The 22,650-nt window shown below is 36.3% G+C and overlaps 2 protein-coding genes across 2 annotated transcripts; one reads left to right on the top strand and one right to left on the bottom strand.

The window, feature by feature from the left end:
- Positions 1-240: 240 nt before the first annotated feature.
- Positions 241-3,515, bottom strand: LOC108995521 (cytochrome P450 734A1-like). Its single transcript, XM_018971099.2, has 4 exons — positions 3,036-3,515; positions 2,078-2,322; positions 1,247-1,610; positions 241-801 (listed from the first exon to the last, which is right to left on the bottom strand). Exons 1-4 carry the CDS (start codon positions 3,507-3,509, stop codon positions 382-384), a joined length of 1,503 nt encoding a protein of 500 aa, XP_018826644.2. The 5' UTR covers positions 3,510-3,515; the 3' UTR covers positions 241-381.
- Positions 3,516-16,924: 13,409 nt separating this feature from the next.
- Positions 16,925-21,890, top strand: LOC108995567 (J domain-containing protein required for chloroplast accumulation response 1-like). Its single transcript, XM_018971152.2, has 9 exons — positions 16,925-17,667; positions 17,936-18,753; positions 18,868-19,262; positions 19,399-19,507; positions 19,984-20,051; positions 20,354-20,419; positions 20,508-20,585; positions 20,731-20,907; positions 21,635-21,890. Exons 1-9 carry the CDS (start codon positions 17,195-17,197, stop codon positions 21,671-21,673), a joined length of 2,223 nt encoding a protein of 740 aa, XP_018826697.1. The 5' UTR covers positions 16,925-17,194; the 3' UTR covers positions 21,674-21,890.
- The last annotated feature ends 760 nt before the right edge of the window (positions 21,891-22,650 follow it).

Genomic DNA, 22,650 nt, shown 5'->3' with positions numbered 1-22,650 from the left:
GAGGAAGCTGGAAATTGCAGTACACGCCTAGAGAGAGCAATAATCTAGCCCATCAAGTTGCCAAATTAGCATTACAATGTGAAGATGGGGTGCTATGGTTAGAAGAGGGACCTAATGTTATTGAGAGATATTTACTTGACAAGCATTGTAATGAATAATGTTATTGATGAATGAAATGAAGAAGCAGTTATTCCCAAAAAAAAAAAAAAACAACAAAATGTTACAATTTATATACTGAATTGACCACCAAATCATATGTAAATCTCGCTTGCTATATGGCTTCCTCTGCTGATAGGATGGTAGAATAACACATTTCTACAAGCTTGTTCAAAAAACTCAAGAGACAAACTAAAATAAACAACGGTTACAACTTACTAATGTTCAAGTAGAAAGCCTCCTAAACCTTATTTGCGCACCATATTGAGGCTGCAAGCTTACAAACAACATTGGGGCATGAACATAGGTTGGAGATACCACGAAGGAGAAATGTCGAATGATCATGGCTAGGACAATTTTCACCTCAACTATGGCTAAGTTTTGACCAACGCAAATTCTGGGACCCAACCCAAACGGGATGAAACAAGCTAAATGCTTTCGAGGCTCCATAAATCTATATGGGTTGAACTTATTAGCATCTTCACCCCAGATCTCCGTGTCATGATGGACAGCAGTCAAGGCACAATAGAGCTGTGTGTCAGCAGGAATGTCGATGTCCCCAAGCTTAACCTTCTTACACGCCTGTCTCATCAACATCACAGCCGGAGGGTAGAGTCGAAATGTTTCATTGATTATCATGCTTATCTGTTAGGCAAATGGCAAGCAGTGATATGTATATGAATGGGTAAGAGATACTTCATGAAATGATATCTGAAATTAGATTGTCAATTTTGTTTTAAAAAAAAATAGTCAATTATTATATTGGGTAACTAGTCATGCATGCTATTATTGACATTACTTACTTTTTCTGTACTCCCCTTTCTTTATCTATCCTATTTGAGGCTGAAATTCTATGGGAGCCAGAACCAAGGTGCAAGGCTCAACCAAAAGAAAAATGGCACTGTGATTACATTTGTTATTAATAATTCACAAATCATTTCACTTAAATACTTTTTAAAAAGAAAAAAACTCACTATCCCCTTTGATTTTCCCTGATTCTGACACAAATCTAATTGAATTCCATAAAAAGCTAGCAAGTCTTCTGAAAAATGTTTTAAAATTTGACTGGTTAAGAAGAATGTGAACTTACGATCTTGAGGTCGTTTAATTTCTCTGCAACTAGAAGCTGGTTTTCATGGAAGATGCAATTCACTTCTTCCCGTGCCCTGGTTTGCCAATCCTGATGCAGGGCTAAAAGAAGAAGTGCCCAAGTTAGAAGGTTAGCAGTTGTTTCTTTTCCTGCAAAGTAGAAGGTCTTGCATTCATCTATGATCTCCTCCCCTCCCAGAATTTCCTCTTCGCCATCCTGATTCTTATAAGAAGACATTAATAGACCAAGGAGATTTCTTGAATCTTCCCTTGCTTTCCCGTTGGTCTCAATCAGCATCCTTATAGAGTCTCGAGTTTCCTTCTCTAGTCTCCACCTTTCTTTGTTCATCTTAGTAGGCAACCACCTATGCGTTGTGTTTACAAGAAGCCAAAGAATCAATTGAAACTCATCATTGAATCTGTATAAAAAAGACTAAAGCCTCTACAAAAACTCATTTGCTTAACCCTTTTTCAGATCAATGCAAAAATGGTTCACAGAAGTAACCCAATTAATGCTACTATGAAATATTGAAATTCCCTTTATATTGTTTTTACCACAATGATATGAGCAATGAGTGAATCAATGAAACTGACAAATAGACTGTCACTAGAAAAGATACCAATTATTGACAGCAAGCAAAACTAAGCATCTTTAATCATGGGTTTCATAGTCTCATATAAGTTTTTCATATTTCTTCTGAAGTCTCAGGATTCTGTCTTGTATTTATTTAGGTGGGCAAGTTATGCATTTAGAGTCCAAGACAATCTAAATACACCAAAGGTATAAATTTGGAGTTGAATTGAACTTTAGAAGTTGGAACATAGAGGTCACCTGAATCCGGGAATATATACACTTCTGACAGCCTTGGAGAAAAGATGCATTTGCTGCTCTTGTAAATTGAAAATGCGCCTCCCTTCTTCAAAACTGCTTCCGAAAGCTGTTCTTGATATTATCTCTGCTGAGAGTTCATGAAGCTCTTTATGAACATCCATTTCAAACTCGTCTCTCCCTCCTCTATTTTCTTCCCACTTATCGATCATTTTTATAGTACTAGCCACGATTTCTGGTACCCAGCACTGCAAAATTCATTTCAGAAAGGTGTAAATATTAAGATCTTTCCCACTTTAAACCATAATAATATGTCCAGATATTACCCAAAAGCTCTCACACGAGGAAAGTTTGGTAACATGTCCAAGCGACATGCCTTGTAAAACGGTTGGATAACAATATACTTACCCCGCTTGGATACAAAAACGTTTTATTCTCATCTATTGATTACAAATTTTCAAATTTTCATATAAAATATAATAAACAATTCAAATTTTTTAAATTTTAAAATAATAATAATATTAAAAAAATAATATTTTAAGAATATTTTATTCAATTTTTAACTTTTATCTAAAATCATCTCATCTCACTATCCAAACGGCACGTTAGCAATTCTTTTACAACTATTATTAATTCACGCCACTTCAATTCTAAAAAAAAAAAAAAAGTGTTTAATAGATTTCTCACAAAAATAAATTAACAAATTGACATGATTTGATTTGATATTTCAAATTTACTTTACAGTAAAATAAATTTTACAATCTAATTTATCACGTTAAATCACGATAGTTTGTGAATTTAATTCTATGATATCTTTCATGGATTAAACATTTCTTTTTTACAAACTACTCTAGACTTGTAAATTAATTATAAAAGAAAGGTAAATTAATTGTTTTCTAAAAGTCAAAACGACATGCCGTATACAAATGTCTTAAGAGAGAGAACGTGGGTCACGACTCACCTTAACTCGCTCCATATTAAAGGCTTGGTTTGTGATCCGTCTATGGATGGCCCATTTCTCGCCCGAAAGCCCAACAAGTCCCTGACCGAAGAGAACATTAGCCAAGGGATTGTGCCGGATCTTTCCGAATGATCCGGTCGTGTTCATAAGGACTTCTTTGATCATGTCCGGGTCGGATATTGCCAGCCTCGGATTCGACCCAAACCAGTACAGGAAGGTCTTCCCGTACATCCCTGACCACCTGTAGTAGAAAGGAGCAGCGCGGTGGAGGATGTCGTGGTCGAAGGTGATCATTGGCTTCGATTGAGCATCGGCGTAGATTCGCCGGATTTCGGCTGAGTTACCGGTGATCAAACGGTAGCCGGGACCCCGAACTCCTTGCTTTCTGAAGTGGTTCTCGATTCTCCGTGGGACCCATACGAACGAGTACACAAACTTCAAAAGGAAGAGTAGGAAAATCAGGGCAATATTCATGGTGAACAGTGAAGAGAAGAACTTCAGAGGGCGTTGAAATATATACATGCATATATTGTATAATATGTTTAATTCTTTTTTTTTTTTTTGAAAGCCAATGACGTCGTCTGCACATCATGATATACTAACCATTAAGGCTGGCCATGATTGGACTTATCAATATTTTATAGCTAGAGTTTTCAAGATTTCCTGTAATGCAAAGGAAATTGATTCTGTTGCAAAGACAAGGAGGTAAGCATATGCTGTCTGAGGACTGAAATTTCGAACTTTGAGAGAGTTTTTGCAATTGGGTTACAGAGTTTTTGCATAGATAAATGTAGATGCTCGTTACAGAACCCTTTATATACTTGTGGAAATTCAGATTTTTAGTCTGTGAGTGCACGTCAAAATCTAAATTCCAAAAAATATACTTATACGCCGGTTTGGATAGATAGTTGAGATGAGATGAGATGAGATGATATATTTTAAATAGTAATAAAATTTTTTAACTTAAGATGAGATGAGATAATTTGTAAAAAAATATATATTTAGATAGTGAAATGAAATGAGATAGTTTTAACTTTTTAGGATTTGAAAAAAGCGGTGTCCCATAGTATTTATAGAGTACTCGAATCTTTGAGATTTTGCACTGTTCACATACTGTTAAGCATTGTTCACATAGTGTTCACGTCAGGTTGTATTTTTTATTTACTATTTTGAACTATTTATTGATAGTTTTACACTGTTTATTTACTGTTTATTTAAGTGGATGTTTTCAAAATTTAGAGATGAAATACAATATTTGAATAGGTAAAACTCTGGGACCATACAGTCCAAATAAGATACAGATAAGATGTTTTGCATATCCAAACCGAGTTTAGAAGCTTTTGTTTTATACACTTAACGCAACATTGAAGTGGTTTTCACAATGGCCAAAAAGTATTATATTTTAACTGTTTCATTAATTATAATGGATCACACTATATATGGTTTGTTAACTCACACCAAATTTGCAAGTGGTAAAACTCCAGACCCCTAAAAAGAGTGTGGATTTCTTTATTTTTTTCCGAAGAAAACATCACTAACACATCAAAAGTTACACAGGTTATGGGGACTACTTCATCCCATTTTACAATATGGAATTCCATAACCCTTTGTACAACTCAAAAAAACTTATCAACCTCATGAGTCATGAGATTGCATATTTGCAGATCTAGGAATCCAAGCAATCCTCCAGTCCTTGTTCCTCCTTAGTTCAGTTATGATATAGTTTATACAATCTTTTAAAGCCTTTTCTTCCTGCTCTTGGTTATCTATTATGGTTGTAATTATATCCATAGCATCTCCTTTAATGGTGATCATTTGAAAGCCAGCATGGTTAGCTAATGTGCAGGCCACTTCAGCAGCTTTAAATTCTGCTTCATAAAGGGATCCAGTGTCAACTTTCTCCACCCATGCTTCACGGAGAATACCTCTAGTCTCTGTCAATTGCAATAATATTGGCATGATCTGCTCTTAGCACCGCTTCAAAATTTATTTTCCATCATCCTGCTTTTGGTGTAGTCTATAGCACCTCTTCTTCCTTCCCATCCTCTGTCCATGCCAAGATGTGGTCCTTTAGGGATCTCGTGGCCGCTCTCACCGTGCATATAGCATCATCTGGTTTTATCCCCATTGTGGACCACCTTGTTTCTATAGTGCCAAATTGTGTCCATTATGATCACTACACAAAGAGAAAGCTCATTTTCTTTCTTATTGTCAATCCCTAATTTTGCATTTGGGTGTTGTAGAATGCAGGAAATCCCATCATTGTCAGGAGCACTGATTTTCTCCATATAACTCTTGCAAATTGGCATCCCAAAAACAGGTGTTCAATTGTCTCCAACTCTTGGTTGGACATAAACAGCTCCAATTTCAGCCCATCAATGACCTAGTGTTGGGTTTTTGCTCCTTTGGAGTCCCACACCGGTGGGAGAGAATTAAGGAGCATGCCTCAAGACTTATAAATAGGATGCTTAGCCTCTTAGTTAATTACATCAAGTCATAAGCTTAATTAGTAACTTGTGACTCTAGTAAAATTCATCTATTAGCATTTTCTTGTAAAAGGCAAAGAGATGAAAGTTAAAGTTTTGCTAGTGGGGAAGCTTTGTAGGTGTCATTTGGGGTGAGGAAAAAAATTGTGTGATTGTAATAATTTTTCACAGTGTATTTTTTTCTTTGGGTCTGGTGGTTTTTCTCCTGTTTTGGAAGTTTTCACATAAATTCTTGTGTTGTTATTATTTCTCTGTTTTTCTTGATATTCCTGCAAAAGGTGGATCCTAGGGAGTGAATTTGTGAGATCCAAATTCCTAAAAAGTGGTATCAGAGAATGAGTTCTTTTTGGCGGGGTGGAGCTTTGGTGTGGTAGTGTGGATACGTACAGTCTAAGGAGATTCTGTCTAGGAGATTTGTATTTAAGTGGTCCAGTGTGACCTTTCAATCTTTCCTGGGAGCCTTGAAATTCTGTTTAGGAAAGGATAATCTTTCCTGGGAACTTATTTAGTGAGTACCATTCATTTCTACGGTAAAATTCATTGAGGCAATGTTAGGAAGTAAGACTTCAAATCCTATCAGATATGAGGTGGAGAAATTTGATGGGAGAATCAATTTTGACTTATGGCAAGTTCAAGTCAAGGATGTTTTGATTCAATAAGGATTACACAAGGCGTTGAAGGGCAAACCAACCCCTGAAGTCAGTAGTGATACTAGCGTAACTGGTGAAACAAATAGTAGATCTGTAATGAGCGATGAAAATTGGGAAGATCTGGATTTGAGAGCAACAAGTGCGATACGTCTGTGCTTGGCCAAGAATATTCTTACAAATGTACATGGAATATCTACGGCAAAGGAACTCTGAGAAAAACTTGAAGAGTTGTATCAGACGAAGGCGTCTCGAATCGGGTGTACCTGAAGGAGCAGTTTCATACACTGCAGATGAGTGAAGGTACGACTATTTCAAATCATTTAAGTGTTCTCAATGACATTGTCTCTGAGTTAGAATCTATTGAAGTTAAAATTGATGATGAGGATCAATCCTTGAGGCTCATCTGGTCTCTTCCACCTTCCTATGAGCATATGAAGCCTATTTTGATACATGGGAAGAATAAAATAATTCTTTCAGAGATTAACAGTAAACTCTTTTCTGAAGAGAGAAGACTAGGTGGTGGAAGAAATGGTCCACCTGAGAACTTTGCATTGGTGGTAGCTGGTAATGGGAAAAAGAAGAACTCCATGAAGATGAAAGTAGTATGTTGGGGGTGTGGACAATCTGGGCACGTCAAGAAAAATTATCCAAGAGCATGAGCAGATTCGGCAAGTGACTCCAAGTCAGTAAATGGAGATACTGGTAATGAAACTAACGTTGTATCTCTCTCCATGGAAGACGATGTCTTTTGAAAAGGGACATGTACATCCTCATGATATGCCGCTAATTTCCAAAGTTGTCATAATAGAAGATGTGTTAATGTTAGCGGATCCACAAGTTTTCACACAGGCATTGGTTTGGCATTAATGCAGGGTGTGTGGTGGAAATTCATGTCAATGGCTAATGAACTTCCAAGAAAGTCAAACGTGGAAGTTGCACCATAATTTTTCAGCAAGGTTATTTTCGACATGGGCCGAAATTGAAATGCTTGGAATTTGTTTATTTTGAGTGGATATGCTTTTATGGTGGAGCATGATAGCAAAAACTATGAAGATCTTCACTGCGGTGGAGTGTGGCTGTGGGATCAGCCAAAGTCGCAAGTTAGAGATTGTTGGGTTTTTGCTCCTTTGGAGTCCAACATCGGTGAGAGAGAATTAAGGAGCAGGCCTTAAAACCTATAAATAAGGTGCTTGGCCTCTTAGTTAATTACACCAAGTCATAAGCTTAATTAGTAATTTGTAACTCTAGTAAAATTTCTCTATTAGCATTTTCTTGTAAAAGGAAAAGAGGTGAGAGTTAAAGTTTTGCTAGTGGGGAAGCTTTGTGGGTGTCATTTGGGGTGATAAGAAAAATTGTGTGATTATAATAATTTTTTACATAGTGTATTTTCTTCTCTGGGTCTGGTAGTTTTTCTCTTGTTTTGGGAGTTTTCACATAAATTTTTGTGTTGTTATTATTTTTCTGTTTTCCTTGATATTCCTACAAAATGTGGATCCTGGGGGGTGAATTTGGGAAGTCCAAATTCCTAACACCTGGAAAATTTTTGCTCTCACTGGTATTGCTTTCCTTACAATTCTCCATAGAAATAGCTTAAATCCATCTTGAATCTTGAATCTCCAGACCTGTTTCCATTCCACAGAACATGTATGCTGATTTTACTGAAAAGTTTTCGTTGCCACTTGGGTTCCATATGACTCTCTTAAATTGAGTTCTTGATAGTAGTATGGGATTCTTCATCAAAAATGTTCTGCACTTCATCCACCCTCCACATTTTATTATCATAATCAGTTAGATCTACAACTTTCATATTTTCCCTATTGGAATGGTATCCTTTGGTGCTAGTTCGAAACCAGGGAGACTTGGAAGCCATGGATCTTTCCATACCTCAATGTTCCTTCCATTTCTCACCATATAGCAAAGCTCCTATTTTAATCATTAAGGTTATGCAACATACTCTTTCAAGTCCAAGACTGATTTTTCTTTGGTTTGGCATGAATGAGCTTGTCATCTTTTAGATACTTTGCTTTCATAATCTTCACCCATAATTTCTCACATCCTCAGTCTGTATGTATCATCTACCCCAATTTTGCAATTAAAGACTTGTTGCTATTATACAGCTTTCAAAGTCCCAATCCGTCATTTTCTTTTGTTCTACAAATCTTCTCCCAGGACTTTGGTCTACAAACTCCTATATGTTAATAAGAAAGTAAGGTCTTTTGGTTGCATTTGGTTTCCAAACTCAGCTGAGTTCAGTCTAATTTTAAGCTGAGTCTAACATCCAAATACTCAATTCTCAAATTATTAAACTCATTCCAACTCAAAACCTTCTTGCACATGAGACCCATAACCTTTTTCAACTTAAAACATTTTTATACGTGAGATCCACAACCTTTTTCAGTTTCTCATAAAAAATATTAAATTCATCTTAACATCCAAATACACTTTAAACTCAGTTTAGATGAGCCACACATAACTTCCTCCACTACTCAACTTATTATTATTCATAAAAAACTCAACTCAATTGAGCTCAACTCAACATCCAAATGCAGTACAAAAAGATCCAAAACATTATTGTTCCAGTGAACTACCACCCAGACAAACTATCGAGAATGAAAATAGTTGTACAGTTCTATACTAATAGCAAGCAAGATGCATGGAAAGGTTTCCTAGATGATTCTCGAATCCTCAAAGAAAAAATATATTCATCATCCTACCTTCCATTATCCTTCCATCATCCCATGATGTAGTATTAGATGATAGGTTTATAAGTGAAATATAATAAATCATCTTTAATCATCTAATGACACATCATAGAATGATGAGAGGATGATGGAAGTTGGGATGATGAGTATCATTACTCATGGTCAAAATAGTGTTGCAAGATAATCTTATTCTTACATCCGGATAGCTACAGCAGCCCACTTTTTGGTGTGCTGTCTGGATACAGAAAGATCAGCTTAATTTCACATCCCAAGAGCACTAGGAAGTACCCTTTGAAATGTTTCCTTCAGATTTCCGTGTAAATTTTGCATTTGAATTCTTTATGACAACTACTGATATTCTTTTCTCAATTGAATCCTCATTGATAGCGACTACTTTGTATCCTATATTCCAAGAAATCTTATTCAAGAGTCCAACTCCAGCTGTATTCTGTAACATTCATAATCATGCATGATTTCTCCTTGGATTTTAAATTATAAAGATATTAAGTTGTACTAATAATTGATTTTTTTTTTCATGATAATCTACTTTTTTCCTCCGTGTATGTGTGAGTACAACAATACCGTTGAATGCCTCGTGTTGATGGTTTACATATTGATACTATAAGCAATATAAATTATGTTGCCTCCACCTCAGCTCCAGAGACCAAAGAATCACACTCAGCTTCCACCTCAGCTATTACAGAATAAATTCAAGCTTTCTTCTCAATAAATCTTCTAGATCTTCTTCTGATTAATTCTGTTATTATTGCTTTTGTAGTGAGGAATCTTTTCTGTTATAACAGTGTCATTGGTGGCCTAGAAATGCTAATGCACACTACCTGCTTGCCTTAGTAACGACTCAGTGTAGTCCTCTGTATTTGGCTATAAATAGCACTCTGTAATCAATACTTTTAAGGACTTTTTTAATATACAAGTCTTTTTTCGTTCATGGCATCAGAGCCATTGCAAGACTAACGTCATAACCATGGCGAAAGAGTCTTCTTTGCCAAAAACTTCAAATCAAACCCCATTTCACCCCCCCTCTTCTTCCTCATTTTTCTCATCTCGTTATTGTCAAACTCACAAATGAAAATTTTCTTCTACGGCGTACCCAAATGGTCCCATATCTCAAGGGCCAACAACTTTTTCACTTTGTTGATGGCACGAGTATTCCTCCTTTCCCTTTTCTTCCAGATAAAACCCCTAACCTAGCTTTTCTATCCTGGACACAGACTGATCAGCTCATTTTGAGCGCCTTAATTTCAACTCTCTCTGATAATCTTATTGCTCAAATGGTTGGCTATTCCACTGCTCGTGAGGTCAGGAAAGCCATTGATAAACTCTTCACCTCTCAGTCTCATGCCTGTATTATCCAACTAAGATACCAGCTAGCCACCATATCCAAAGGATCTAGCTCAGTTTCTGACTATTTTTAGAAAGTAAAACATCTTTATGATACTATGAGTGCTGCTGGCTCTCCTTTAACCCCTGCCGAATTTCTCTCTTATTTGCTTGCAAGTCTTAATAGTGAATATGATGCTTTTGTAACATCTGTTACAACTCGACTGGAACCTTTTTCTACTGAAGAGCTCTACAGTCTCTTGCTCACCTATGAAAGTCGTCTCAGTCATAACAACCATCTTCCCTCTTCCTTTAATCCCTCAGCCAACATTTCCACGACTTTTCCTAATAGGGGTCGTGATGCTTATCGTGGTAATAACCGTGGCAACTATCGTGGGCGTGGACGAGGTCGTCACAACCCACCCTCTCATATGCCCTCCACAAATTCCCCTTCACATGTGTCTTTCACCCTTCCTCATTCTAAACCAACTTGTCAACTCTGTGGCAAAGTGGGTCATGTTGTCCTAAATTGTTATCATCGCTTTAACCGAGCGTATCAAAGTGACCCACCTCGCTCCCTTACAGCCCACTATACCACCTCTACTTTAGCACCAGATACAGCTTGGTACCTAGACACTGCAGCCACCAACCACCTCACATCTGACCTCTCCCATCTCAACCTCTCCTCGGCTCCTTATGGTGGTACTGATAAGATACGCATTGGTGATGGTTCAGTTCTTCCAATTTCCAATATTGGTGACTCTATCTTATCCACTTCTTCTCATTCTTTTCTTCTCAAGAAATTACTTCATGTTCCCTAATATCACCAAAAATTTAATTTCCATTAGACAATTTTGTTTCGACAACTCTGTATTTTTTGAGTTTCATAGTTCCTTTTTTGTTGTGAAGGACTCCAAGACGGGGACTCCTTTTCTTCATGGTCTCATGCATGACGGTCTTTATTCCTTTCCATCGTCTGAGACTTCTTCTTCCCCTCAAGCTCTAGTTGGTGAACGTGCTTCTTCTTCTCAATGGCATGCAAGACTTGGGCATCCCTCTTTACAGCTTGTGCAGCGCATCATCAAGTCAAATTCCCTTCCAGTTTTTAGCAATAAAATTTCTTCTATCTGTCCAGCATGCTGTCAAGCCAAGAGCACTCAACTTTCTTTTCAGCACTCTCATCAGCTCTCTACTAAATCACTACAGCTTATTTACACTGATGTATGGAGCCCTGCCCTTGTTCTTTCTAGAGAAGGTTTTCGATATTATGTCTCCTTCCTAGATGATTTCACACGTTATACATGGTGGTTTCCTTTAGTTCAAAAATCTGATGTTCTCTCAGTTTTTATTCATTTTCATAAACATGTTGAACTTTTCTTTAATGCTAAAATAATCTCTATTCAGAGTGATTGGGGTGGTGAATATCGCTCACTCCACACTCTACTTGAAAAACAAGGCAATTCCCATCGTGTATCTTGTCCTCACACCCATCAACAAAATGGGGCTGTCGAACGTAAATATCGACACATTGTCGAAACGAGCCTTGCTCTCATGACCCAAGCTTCCTTACCTCAACTATTATGGGTCGATGCTTTCCACACAGCCATATATTTAATTAATAGACTTCCTACCCCTGTTCTTCAAAATAAATCTCCCTATGAAAAATTATTTCTCAAAATACCTGATTATGCATTTCTCAAAATATTTGGTACTACATGTTGGCCACATCTGAGGCCTTACAACCGTCACAAAATGGACCTTCATTCTCTTCCATGTCTATTTCTAGGATATAGTGATTCTCACAAAGGTTACAAATGCCTCCATCTTCCTACAAGTCGCATTTATTTTTCCCGAGATGTAATTTTTTATGAACAAACTTTTCCTTTCTCTAAATCAATTCCAGCTCACAAAACTCCTCAAACCACACTTCCGTCAATTCTGGGACCTTCTCCTCACTCCCACAAATCTCCCATCCAGCCTAGTATCACACGGTCCACTCACTCTTCATCCCCACCTATTTCTCCTCCTTCTAATTTATCTCCCTCTTCACCAGCCCAGTCCACTACACCCAATATCCCATCACGTTCCTTATCCTCTTCCGTAAATCCTGAAATCTCATCTGCTTCTTCTCCTCCGAATATTTTCCCTTTGCTTTTCACAAATCCTTCCAGTGACTTCTCTTCGTCCTCTCCGATTGTCACTAGGTCCAAAACAAATTCTCTTCATCCAAGACAGTACACTGATGGAACGGCATTCTGGTCACCACCACGCAGTTATCTCACCACTACCACCTCTATCCCAGAGGAACCAAACTCTTATACAAAGGCTGCTAAATTTGAAGAGTGTCGCGCCGCCATGTCTCAGGAATTCAAAGCTCTACTACAAACAAACACTTGGTCTCTTGTTCCTTGTTCTAACATCACTAATTTGGTGGGTTGTCGTTGGGTTTTCAGGACCAAGAGGCTATCTGATGGTTCGGTGGAACGCCGAAAAGCCCGTTTGGTGGCCAAGGGCTATCACCAATAGGCTGGAGTCGACTACTTTGAGACTTTCAGTCCAGTTGTCAAACCAACAACCATACGGACAATTTTATCCATTGCTATTACAGAGAAATGGGACCTTCGGCAACTTGATATTTCTAATGCCTTTTTGCATGGTGATCATCATGAGCAAGTATACATGACTCAGCCTGATGGATTCATCAACCCAGATTTTCCCACTCATGTATGTCGGCTGAATAAGGTCATCTATGGTCTTAAGCAAGCTCCAAGGGCATGGTTCTCTAAGCTAAGTACTCGTCTTCTTGAACTTGGTTTTACATCATCAACTACCGACCCCTCACTCTTTGTTTACAAGCATGACTCTGTTACATTGTTCTTCCTTGTTTATGTCGATGACTTAATACTCACTGGTTCACACCCACATGTTATTTCCTCTGTGCTTCACTCACTGAGTTTGTCTTTCCCGTGAAGGATCTGGGTCCATTACGTTTCTTTCTTAGCCTTGAAATCAATTCACTCCCTACTGGCCTTCATTTATCCCAGCAGAAATACATTTGTGATTTATGGAAACGCACCCATATGGATTTGAACAAGCCCATTACATCGCCTATGTCTACTTCTGCTCATTTATCTCTCACTGATGGAAATACCTTCACTGATCTTACACTCTATAGAAGAACAGTTGGGAGTCTTTAGTACTTGTCCCTTACCCGTCCGGATATTGCATTTGCTGTAAACAAAGTGTGCCAATTTATGCATGCACCAAAGCTCCTTCATTGGCAAGCTATAAAACGAATTCTCAAGTACCTTAAGCACACTACCAATCTTGGTCTCAGCATTCGGCCATGTTCTAGTTACTCTTTGAATGCCTTTTCAGATGCCGATTAGGCAGGATGCCCAGATGATTGGCATTCAACAGGAGGTTTCTATGTTTTTATTGGTCCTAACATTATCTCATGGGGTTCCAAGAAGTAAAAAATTGTTGCTAGTTCAAGCACGGAAGCTGAATATAAAGCGCTTGCAAACACCACTGCTGAGCTCCTATGGATTCAGTCACTTCTTAAAGATCTTAGGATGTTTCTCTCCAAGCCTCCTACATTATGGTTATGGTGTGACAACCTTGGTGCAACATATCTGTCCGCTAATCTTGTACTGCACTCCCGCACCAAACACATGTAAATTGATTTCCATTTTGTGCGTGATCGTGTCTCAGCCAAAACTCTGGATGTTGCTTTTATTTCCTCTCGTGATCAACTTGCCAATGCTCTTACCAAGCCTCTTGCAACCTCTCTATTTCTACACATTCGATCAAGCCTCACCATGGTGCCCATGTTGGACTCGCATGAGGGTATAAGCAATATAAATTTTGTTGCCTGATTGCCTCTACCTCAGCTCCAAAGACCAAAGAATCACGCTCAGCTTCCACCTCAGCTACTATAGAATAAATTCAAGCTTTCTTCTCAATGAATCTTCTAGATCTTCTTCTGATTAATTCTGTTATTATTGCTTTTATAGTGAGGAATCTTTTCTGTTATAACCGTGTCATTGGTGGCCTAGAAATGCTAGTGCACACCACCTGCTTGCCTTAGTAACCGACTCAGTGTAGTCCTCTGTATTTGACTATAAATAGCACTCTATAATCAATACTTTTAAGGACTTTTTTAATATACAAGTCTTCTTTCGTTTAGATACAGTGCTTCGATATTGATAGAGTGGTTGGAAATTCATAAAATAAATAATAAATAAAGCATATAAAATATAAATAAAGAGACATAGATATATATATATATAATTCGACATAATGACCTACATTAACGGATCATTTAGAGGCGAAATTAACTAGAGTAATGCTATATGCAAATGTGGAGTACGCAAGTGTCATGCAATCGCTTTGAAAAAGAGTGAGGTCCATTATTAAAAAATTAAATTTTTTCCATGTAGGTATCGTATATATTTACTTTTTTTAAAGTGATTATGCGGCGCTTGCGCACTCACGACTGTAATTATCATTTCTCTTAACTATATTTGGTGATTGTTTAGTATCTCATGGCCTCACATAATTTTCAGTAAAATGAGAAAATAGGATTGAGGAAATGTTGAAGAATATGCGTTTCTTTTGGAGAGAGAGAGAGAGAGAGAGAGAGAGAGAGAGAGAGTCCTATCAGTTATAGAGAAGTTTTCCTCATAGAGCATTGGCATTGGATTAGCCAAATACCTTTTCATCTTCAAATTTAGCAAACATCATCCATATTTGCTCCACATTGAATTAGCTAAATTGTTTTCATCCAAACTATAAGTTACAGTAAATCCATTCTTCTTTTCAAATATGAAAAGAACTATAGCAAATCTAAAAGTATTTTTTAAGATTATTATATTATAGATATGATATTTTTATTTATATGAGATTTTACTATCTATATATATATGAGATTATTATATTATAGATTGTTAGATTGTGAAAATAAAAATGAATATGATTTGTTAGAGGTTATTAAAGATTATGAAAATAAAATAAAAATTAATAATAAAATATAAATAATAAAAAATAATAATATTTTATTATTATAGAGAGTGTAATGACTAATCTAATGTAGATTTCAAGTTTTGAATGATTAGCTAAAGGTGAAAAAGTTATATATTAGTCAAAATTTAAAGAATAAGATAGCTAATCCAATACTAATGCTCTAATTAGATCCCCATGTTTGTAGTAGTCCGCTCAATTTATAGATTCCTTCATTCCTTGGGGTAGTGAGTCCTACTTTCTTTAGGTTGGTCAACCTCTTTTGACTTTTTTTTTTTTTTTTCTCATACATGGTGGGGGTTCGAATCTGATGTTCTCATTTGGCTACCTCTTTTGGCTTTTATCTCTTCTTTATCTTTTTCGTCATTTTATTCATTGTAACGAGCTTCTAATAGATTGGACCCTATTTCATTTTATATTTGAATTTGAATATATATATTTTTTTTCCATTCTAGATTCTACACCTCATATGTATTTATATATAAAAGAATGAAATGGACCCGATATTCGCTAGATGGCAAATCACATGGAGTGTGACCTCAACATTTCAATTAGATAAGTTATAAAAATATTGGTGGAGGAATAAATTTGATAACTTAAATTTGTGGAACTCAAAAATCAAAATGATAATGTTAAAAACGTGTAAATTAAAAAAAAACAATATATAATCCAATATATAAAAAAATTTATCATTGTAATTATATTTGTCGTCATATGTTTTACATATTTTCATGTGTCAATTAAAAAAAAAAATACACTGGACACTCTCTTGACAGACTCTTTCTGTGTATGTAACAGCACCCTTATTTAAATGGATCTAAAATTCACCTAGATGGCAAATTTCATGGATTGTGACCTCATCATTTTAATTAGATTAGTTAAGGAAATCTTGATTGAGAAACAAAATCAATAATATAAAATAGTAAAATTGAGAAATCAAAAGAATTAAATTAAAAACTTGTAAAATAAAAAATAAATCAGGTAAAACTTAGATAATGTTTCTATGCTTGATATGATAATCTTCACTTCAACATGTCATAGCTCCAATCATACTTGTTGACATGACATGTTTTTTTATAATTTTAAAGCGTTTAAGTTTAGAGCACCATCATTAAAGAAAATAGAAAAATTATTTTTTAATAATAAATATTATTTTTTTAAAATGAAGTATGTATGGATTGTATACTAATGAGTAATTTTATATATAATTATGAAATGTGTAAATATTGTGTAATCATTTTTTAAAAAAGTAAGATTTATTATTAAAAAATTAATTTTTTTCATGTGAGTCATATATTTTATTTATTATTTTAAAAATAATTATGTGACGGTTGTATAATTTATAATTATAAATATATTTTCTCATATTCTTAAGAAAAATTCTACCAATAAATCCCTCACCACACGCCTGCTAAGAAAATAAATAAAAAATAAAGATCCACGTAACAAATGTGTAATATAACTGATGGATAGTAAAGTTATTTTGGATATTTTGTAAATAATAATAATAAAATATTAAATAATAATAATAAATAATAATAAAATATTATCCACTATCCACTAGCCCTTAAAATGTACAGCTTCTAGAACAAAGAAGTTGTATTTCTGCAAGTAATAACGGCTTTTGACGTTTGGAAGTTTGTGTCTTATCCACAAGAACCCACAGATGGACCTTCTCTAACACTGTGTGGCTTCAAATTCCACTAGCCCCCCCCTCCTCCGTCGTCTTCTGCAATATTTTCCTCCTTGTCACTTTCCTGAGAAAACAAGCCTTGGAAACTCGAGGCTCAATACCTCGAAGCTTTATGCAGCACATTCAAGAATGCATACCCTCTCGTAGATCACGGCCAACACATCCGCACAGAGAAATTCCCGCCAACTATTTGTTTGAATTATCTTTGAGTTAATAACTTACGTTTCTGTGAAACGCTGGTCCGGTTGATTTTGATTGAAGAAAAATGGATAGATTTTCGTATAGAGAAAGTGTTCTGTTAGGGTATAGTACTAGTCGTCGAGGATCTTTCACGAACTCCAGCTCTTCACCCAAGACACCTAGCGGAGACTCCGATTTTGATTTCCACGATGTCTTCGGCGGGCCACCGAAGCGGTTGTCGATGCAAGAGAAGCGGCCCAGTTTCAACGAAGCCACGGGTTTCTATGGACGTAAGAGCGATGATGAAGCAGCACTTCCATGTCGTATAGGTGAGTTGGCGGTGTTTGGGGAGGAAAATGCGAATCGAAGGCGGGACCTAAGCAATGATTTCTTCGATGACATTTTTCGAGGCGATGAATCTTCGAATTCTACTCCGAGGAAGCTGGATAAGGACCCTTTTACTTCATCTCCAGGTTCGCGAATTCTAAGCCCTGCCCGACCCCTGCCACCCAAAGCTGACCCCTTTGGGATCAGTTCATCAATCGCTCCACAATTAAGGTTTTGAGTTTATTCTGACGATCCTTTCAGTTATTTAGAAAACCCGAGGAAAAAAAATTAAAAAAATATAGCAAAAAGCATCAATCTATTTACTTTCACCAAGTTCACATGCATAATTGTTTTGAGAATTCATGGTATTGAATCAAAACTATTATACGCTGTATTGGGTTTCATTCCTTTTACTTTTTCAAATAAGGTTTATATCTCCATGTTTTCCGGCGTGTGCTTGTTTTCCGGTGTCTTACTTGAACTATGTTTCATATCCTAGCCTACCTGCCAAATTGACCAGAGGGACGGATTTGCTGGTATTTGGTTCCACCCGTCATAGTCCATCTAAATACAAGGATGGTCCATCCAGCAGTGGCATTGGCTTTTCTTATTCTTCAACTTCGAATCTTTCTCGATTGTCAAGCCAAGCAATCCAAAGCCAAGAGGAGTTGGGAAATGATGTTCAATCATCTTATCAACAAAGCCCTTTGTCTCAGGAGATCTCTCGTAGCAGAGAGGGGTCGCCGGACTTGATTAAATCTGATAAAAGAGACACGGAAGGCAATATTGAAACGGAATCGGAGGTCCCAAAAGACGGTAGCCAATTTCACTTCTCAATTTACAAATGGGCTAGCAAAGGAGTGCCATTGACGATGCCTTTTAGAGGAGGGAGGAGCTCAAGATTAAAAGAATCTGCAAAGATTGAGAGGTGCTCAAGCTCGAATGGATGGTTGGGAAGTAGAAGAAGGGCGAGGGAAACACCTGAAAACTCGCTTAGGATGGAATGCAACAAACTAGAAAATTACTCCGTTCCCGATGCAAGCACTCAAGATAGAGTAAAACCATGCCAAAATGTTGAAGAAGCAATTCTTCACACACCTGAATCAGAAAGCTTGAGCAGCGTTCAAAAGGTTGTTGAGGAAGTTCCTGGTAATACCATCTTTCACGATGTTATAAGAGAAGTAAAACCTCAATCTCTCCCAACGATAGATTTGCATGATAATGCCGAGAAAGAAAATACTGTGCTTACAAAAAAAGTTCACAAGCCTGCAGGGAAACCCCTTCGTTCTCTTTTGTCTGAAAAGGATCATGAACAAGGTAAGTTGGTTCCAGATCAAGTGCATTGGTACACATATATTGTCTCTAATGGGAAGAGATAGATTTATTATTCAATTTATATCTTAACGCTGCGCTCATTTTCTTCTATTGCAGACAATGATGGAATCAGGGAAAAGGGTGAAGGAAAGGAAAGCACAGATGAAAGCACAAAAACCCCATTTTCTGTTGTTGATGTAAGTGAAAATGCAAAGAAACAAGATGGAAAAGAAACAACCCAGAATGATGTAGAAGCTGATAAAGCTACTTTCCAAGATTCATCCGTGCGCTCAGCTGATAAGCTTGGGAGGAACAGAGCTAAGGGAAGGGTCAAAGAATTCGTTAAAATTTTCAACCAAGAAGCTTCTCAAAAACCCAAAGGCAATAGCCCTAAATTGTGGAAGAGAGACAATTACATAGTAGTGGACGAATTTAACATTAGTGCAACTGGAGTAGAAGAGAAAACTCCCAGGGCCAGTGTAATCATAAGAGTCCCAGAGACTTTTGCCACGGTAAATTTAATTTGAGTTCACTCAACACGATATTAAAAACTTCAAATTTCATCTCTTTTGAATTTAAAAAACTATTTTATGCCTGAAAATTTTTAAGTGAATCTGAAAATTTTAATATTTCTTATCATCTTGTCAGGCAGATGAATACCTGAAACAGTCGGAGAAAGAACATTCTGCCATCAAGACTTCCAACTATATACTTAGTGATACTTTGTCAGGACAAAAGGATTACTCATCAAGAACTGGTTAGTTTCCATATTCTTTTATCAAAGTAGTAGTGAGACTTATTAGCTTAATGCTTGGGAACAGGTCCAAGTCGAAAACGTACGAGTTATGATAGGATATCCCATGTTTCATCAGAAGGTGATGATTTGGAAATGTCATAGTTGCATATATAAATTGCAATGTCATCTACCATCAATTTAAGGCCAAAATATGGAATAATTGGTGCTATATATTGACCCAACTCCTTTCAGTACTCCTTATTTCTAGATAACTTCCACCATGCATGATTCCCCCTGTGGTAAACATGTGAGAAGAAGTAGCAGTACAATGTGCAACATGAAGTTCATTTGCTGCGTTCTCCAATTTGTATAAACTCAAAAAAAAAAAAAAATGAAAGTTCCAATTTATTGTATTCAATATATGTTTATTTATCCAGAACTGAGTGCGTTGTGAAAATTCAGAAGATATGTATAACACATCCATGTATTTTTGTCAGCATCGACTCTTAATGGCTCGAAGGCTACAGTTGAAGATACAGACGAGTCCTTTGAAGGGAACTTCCTTGTATGTAATTTTTCCATTCGAAGATTAAAACTTTTATTGGTTTCTCATTTTCTATTCATTATATCTGTCTAATTTGGTTTACATAGCGATTGGATGCAAAGTGGTTTGAATAAAATTATGTGAATTCCCATGTTAATTGTGTCCCCATGTGCATCTTATAAAATTTAGAAACTAAAATAGTAATGTTGAACCATGAAAATCTCAGTAAACAGAGTAAGAGCATAAGATACTACTTCTATTTGCACTACATACATTGTTTATGACATCTTCTGAGGAGCTTGTTCGCTTGGGTTTCTTGACAGATAAAGCAGGTACCCCAAGGCGAGAATGAACTGCTACAAAGTGGCGATGAAGACAAAGAAATCCAAGTAATGAGAACACAAGCATAGGCTCAACTTTAATGTTGCTTTTTAAATTTATTGGGAGGCAATAATTGTGCTATTTCACATAATGTAGGCTATTGATGCAAAAATACGACAGTGGTCTAATGGAAAGACACGAAATATTCGCTCATTGCTATCAACATTACAATATGTGAGTATGGATGGTTCTCGCATCCTTGCACTCTCCACCCCACTTCTTGCTTTCTCATTTTAACCCCCTCCTAAGTGAAGAAAGAAAGCTTTTGCTTTCTACCTCCGGCTACTTGAAGTACTGAAAGAAAGCTCCTATTGTGCAGGTTCTTTGGCCAGAAAGTGGGTGGAAGACTGTACCTCTTGTTGATATCATTGAAGGGACTTCAGTGAAAAGAGCGTATCAAAAAGCTCTACTCTGCCTACATCCAGATAAGTTACAGCAGAAGGGTGCTGCTTCTCATCAAAAATACATTGCAGAAAAGGTTCTTGAGATTTTGCAGGTAATGTTCAGGCTTGTAGTAGAATTTGGTCCCAGACATAATTATTTTATATGTTTTTCCTTTCAAGGAGGGTGCTAGATAACTGCCTATCCTAGTCACCGAAACCCTCAAAATGACTCAAAAGTGTCTAGACCTCATTCAGGTTTTGATAATCTTTCCTTTTGATCATTGTCTGTGGGAATTTTCATTCCTTCATGTCTTCACTCTAGTTGACCATCTGATTTTGCTTTGTTCTAATTTCTTGAAGTGCTCCAATATAATACCTCTTCTGAAGAAGAGGCAAGAACTGCAACACCATATATGTAATATACCACTGAACTTTATATATTCGAGAGTAGCTAACGAGCTATATATATATATATTATATCATAATTCATAAAGTTATCACTTTCATGTCCATTCTTGTGATCCAAAACAATGCAAAATCACATATCAAACTCAAGATAAATAGAATAGCAACCAAGAAGTTCAGACACACCCTCTACTTGCATCATTATCATGTATGATCAACTGATCATACAATTTCGTGTCGTCAACACAGTTCTGCTGCCATGCTCAATGTTCTTTCTTTACCATATTTAGATATGGTCTGGTCAGCTTAGATTGATAGTTAGTTGCAGCCCACTGAAAGTTGGTTACTGGGAACATAAGTTGTATTGTGTTGTTAGCCATTTACACAATTCAAACTTCATTTATTTACGAAGTGTATCTTGTTGTTTTCATTCAGGAGGCATGGACTCATTTCAACTCGCTTGGATCATTGTGACTTCAATCCTCTTTGTCAATACATTCAGTCAGTCAGTCCACTATCCAAGAGGACACAGACGAGGTGCTCAGAAACAAAATGCATGTACACATGAATAAATCTTCAACTGTAATTAATAAATTCCATTTTGGGTTGTGCATATATAGCTAATGTAAATTGATTCCATGAGGCATTTGAAATATCATGTTGGTATACCAAAAAATTCATTTTCTTATTCTTGGAGAATTTGCATTTGAATTTACCGTTTACAATAATGTTAAGATGCTTTTAATTTCTTGAACAAGCATAGATAGGCTCATTAGTCTCGTTGAAAATTATATACATACAACTCTTTACACGACCATATTTTAAATTAGAGATATTTTAATAAAATAAATTATAAAAATAATATTATTTAAATAAGATCGTATAAAAAATTTTTAAAAAAATTATACGTGTATCATTAGTCAAGTCTTATATGCTATCTTTTATATTATAAATAATTTGTATAAATTTTAAATAGATAAATATCGTGCAAGTCTTTATAAAAAAATAGATTTTACAATAAAAAAATATAAAAAAAAACTTTTTTTTAAATTAATAAGATCTATTTTTTTATAATTTTGACCACAATACTACACTGTTTTCCGTCCAATAGAATGCCGATGGACCACAATAATGCAACGTTCTTTGCCACTCTTTCAAGCAATCCATTTCTACATCTGTTTGATACAACCACCAACCAAAACTAGCCTCTCTTTTTAGCTTTGGGGCTACATTAATAATTGCCTTAAACTTTTTCAGATTTCTTCTGATCTTGAAAATGGTCATTCTATCTTTTATCCGATTTGATTTTGAATGTCACCTAATAAAGTGAAAGTACGGTTTTCTTGTCTCTCTTGAATGCTTATGATACCACTTTGGCTGCTTGTGTCCAAAAGACTCAAAACAGAGACATAATCATCACAAGTTTGAAGTTTGCATGAGACTTTTTTCTT

Source organism: Juglans regia, chromosome 6, assembly GCF_001411555.2.
Source record: "Juglans regia cultivar Chandler chromosome 6, Walnut 2.0, whole genome shotgun sequence".
Taxonomy (NCBI): domain Eukaryota; kingdom Viridiplantae; phylum Streptophyta; class Magnoliopsida; order Fagales; family Juglandaceae; genus Juglans; species Juglans regia.
The sequence above is the reverse complement of the archived record's forward strand: the minus strand, read 5'-3'. Positions and strand labels throughout refer to the sequence as shown.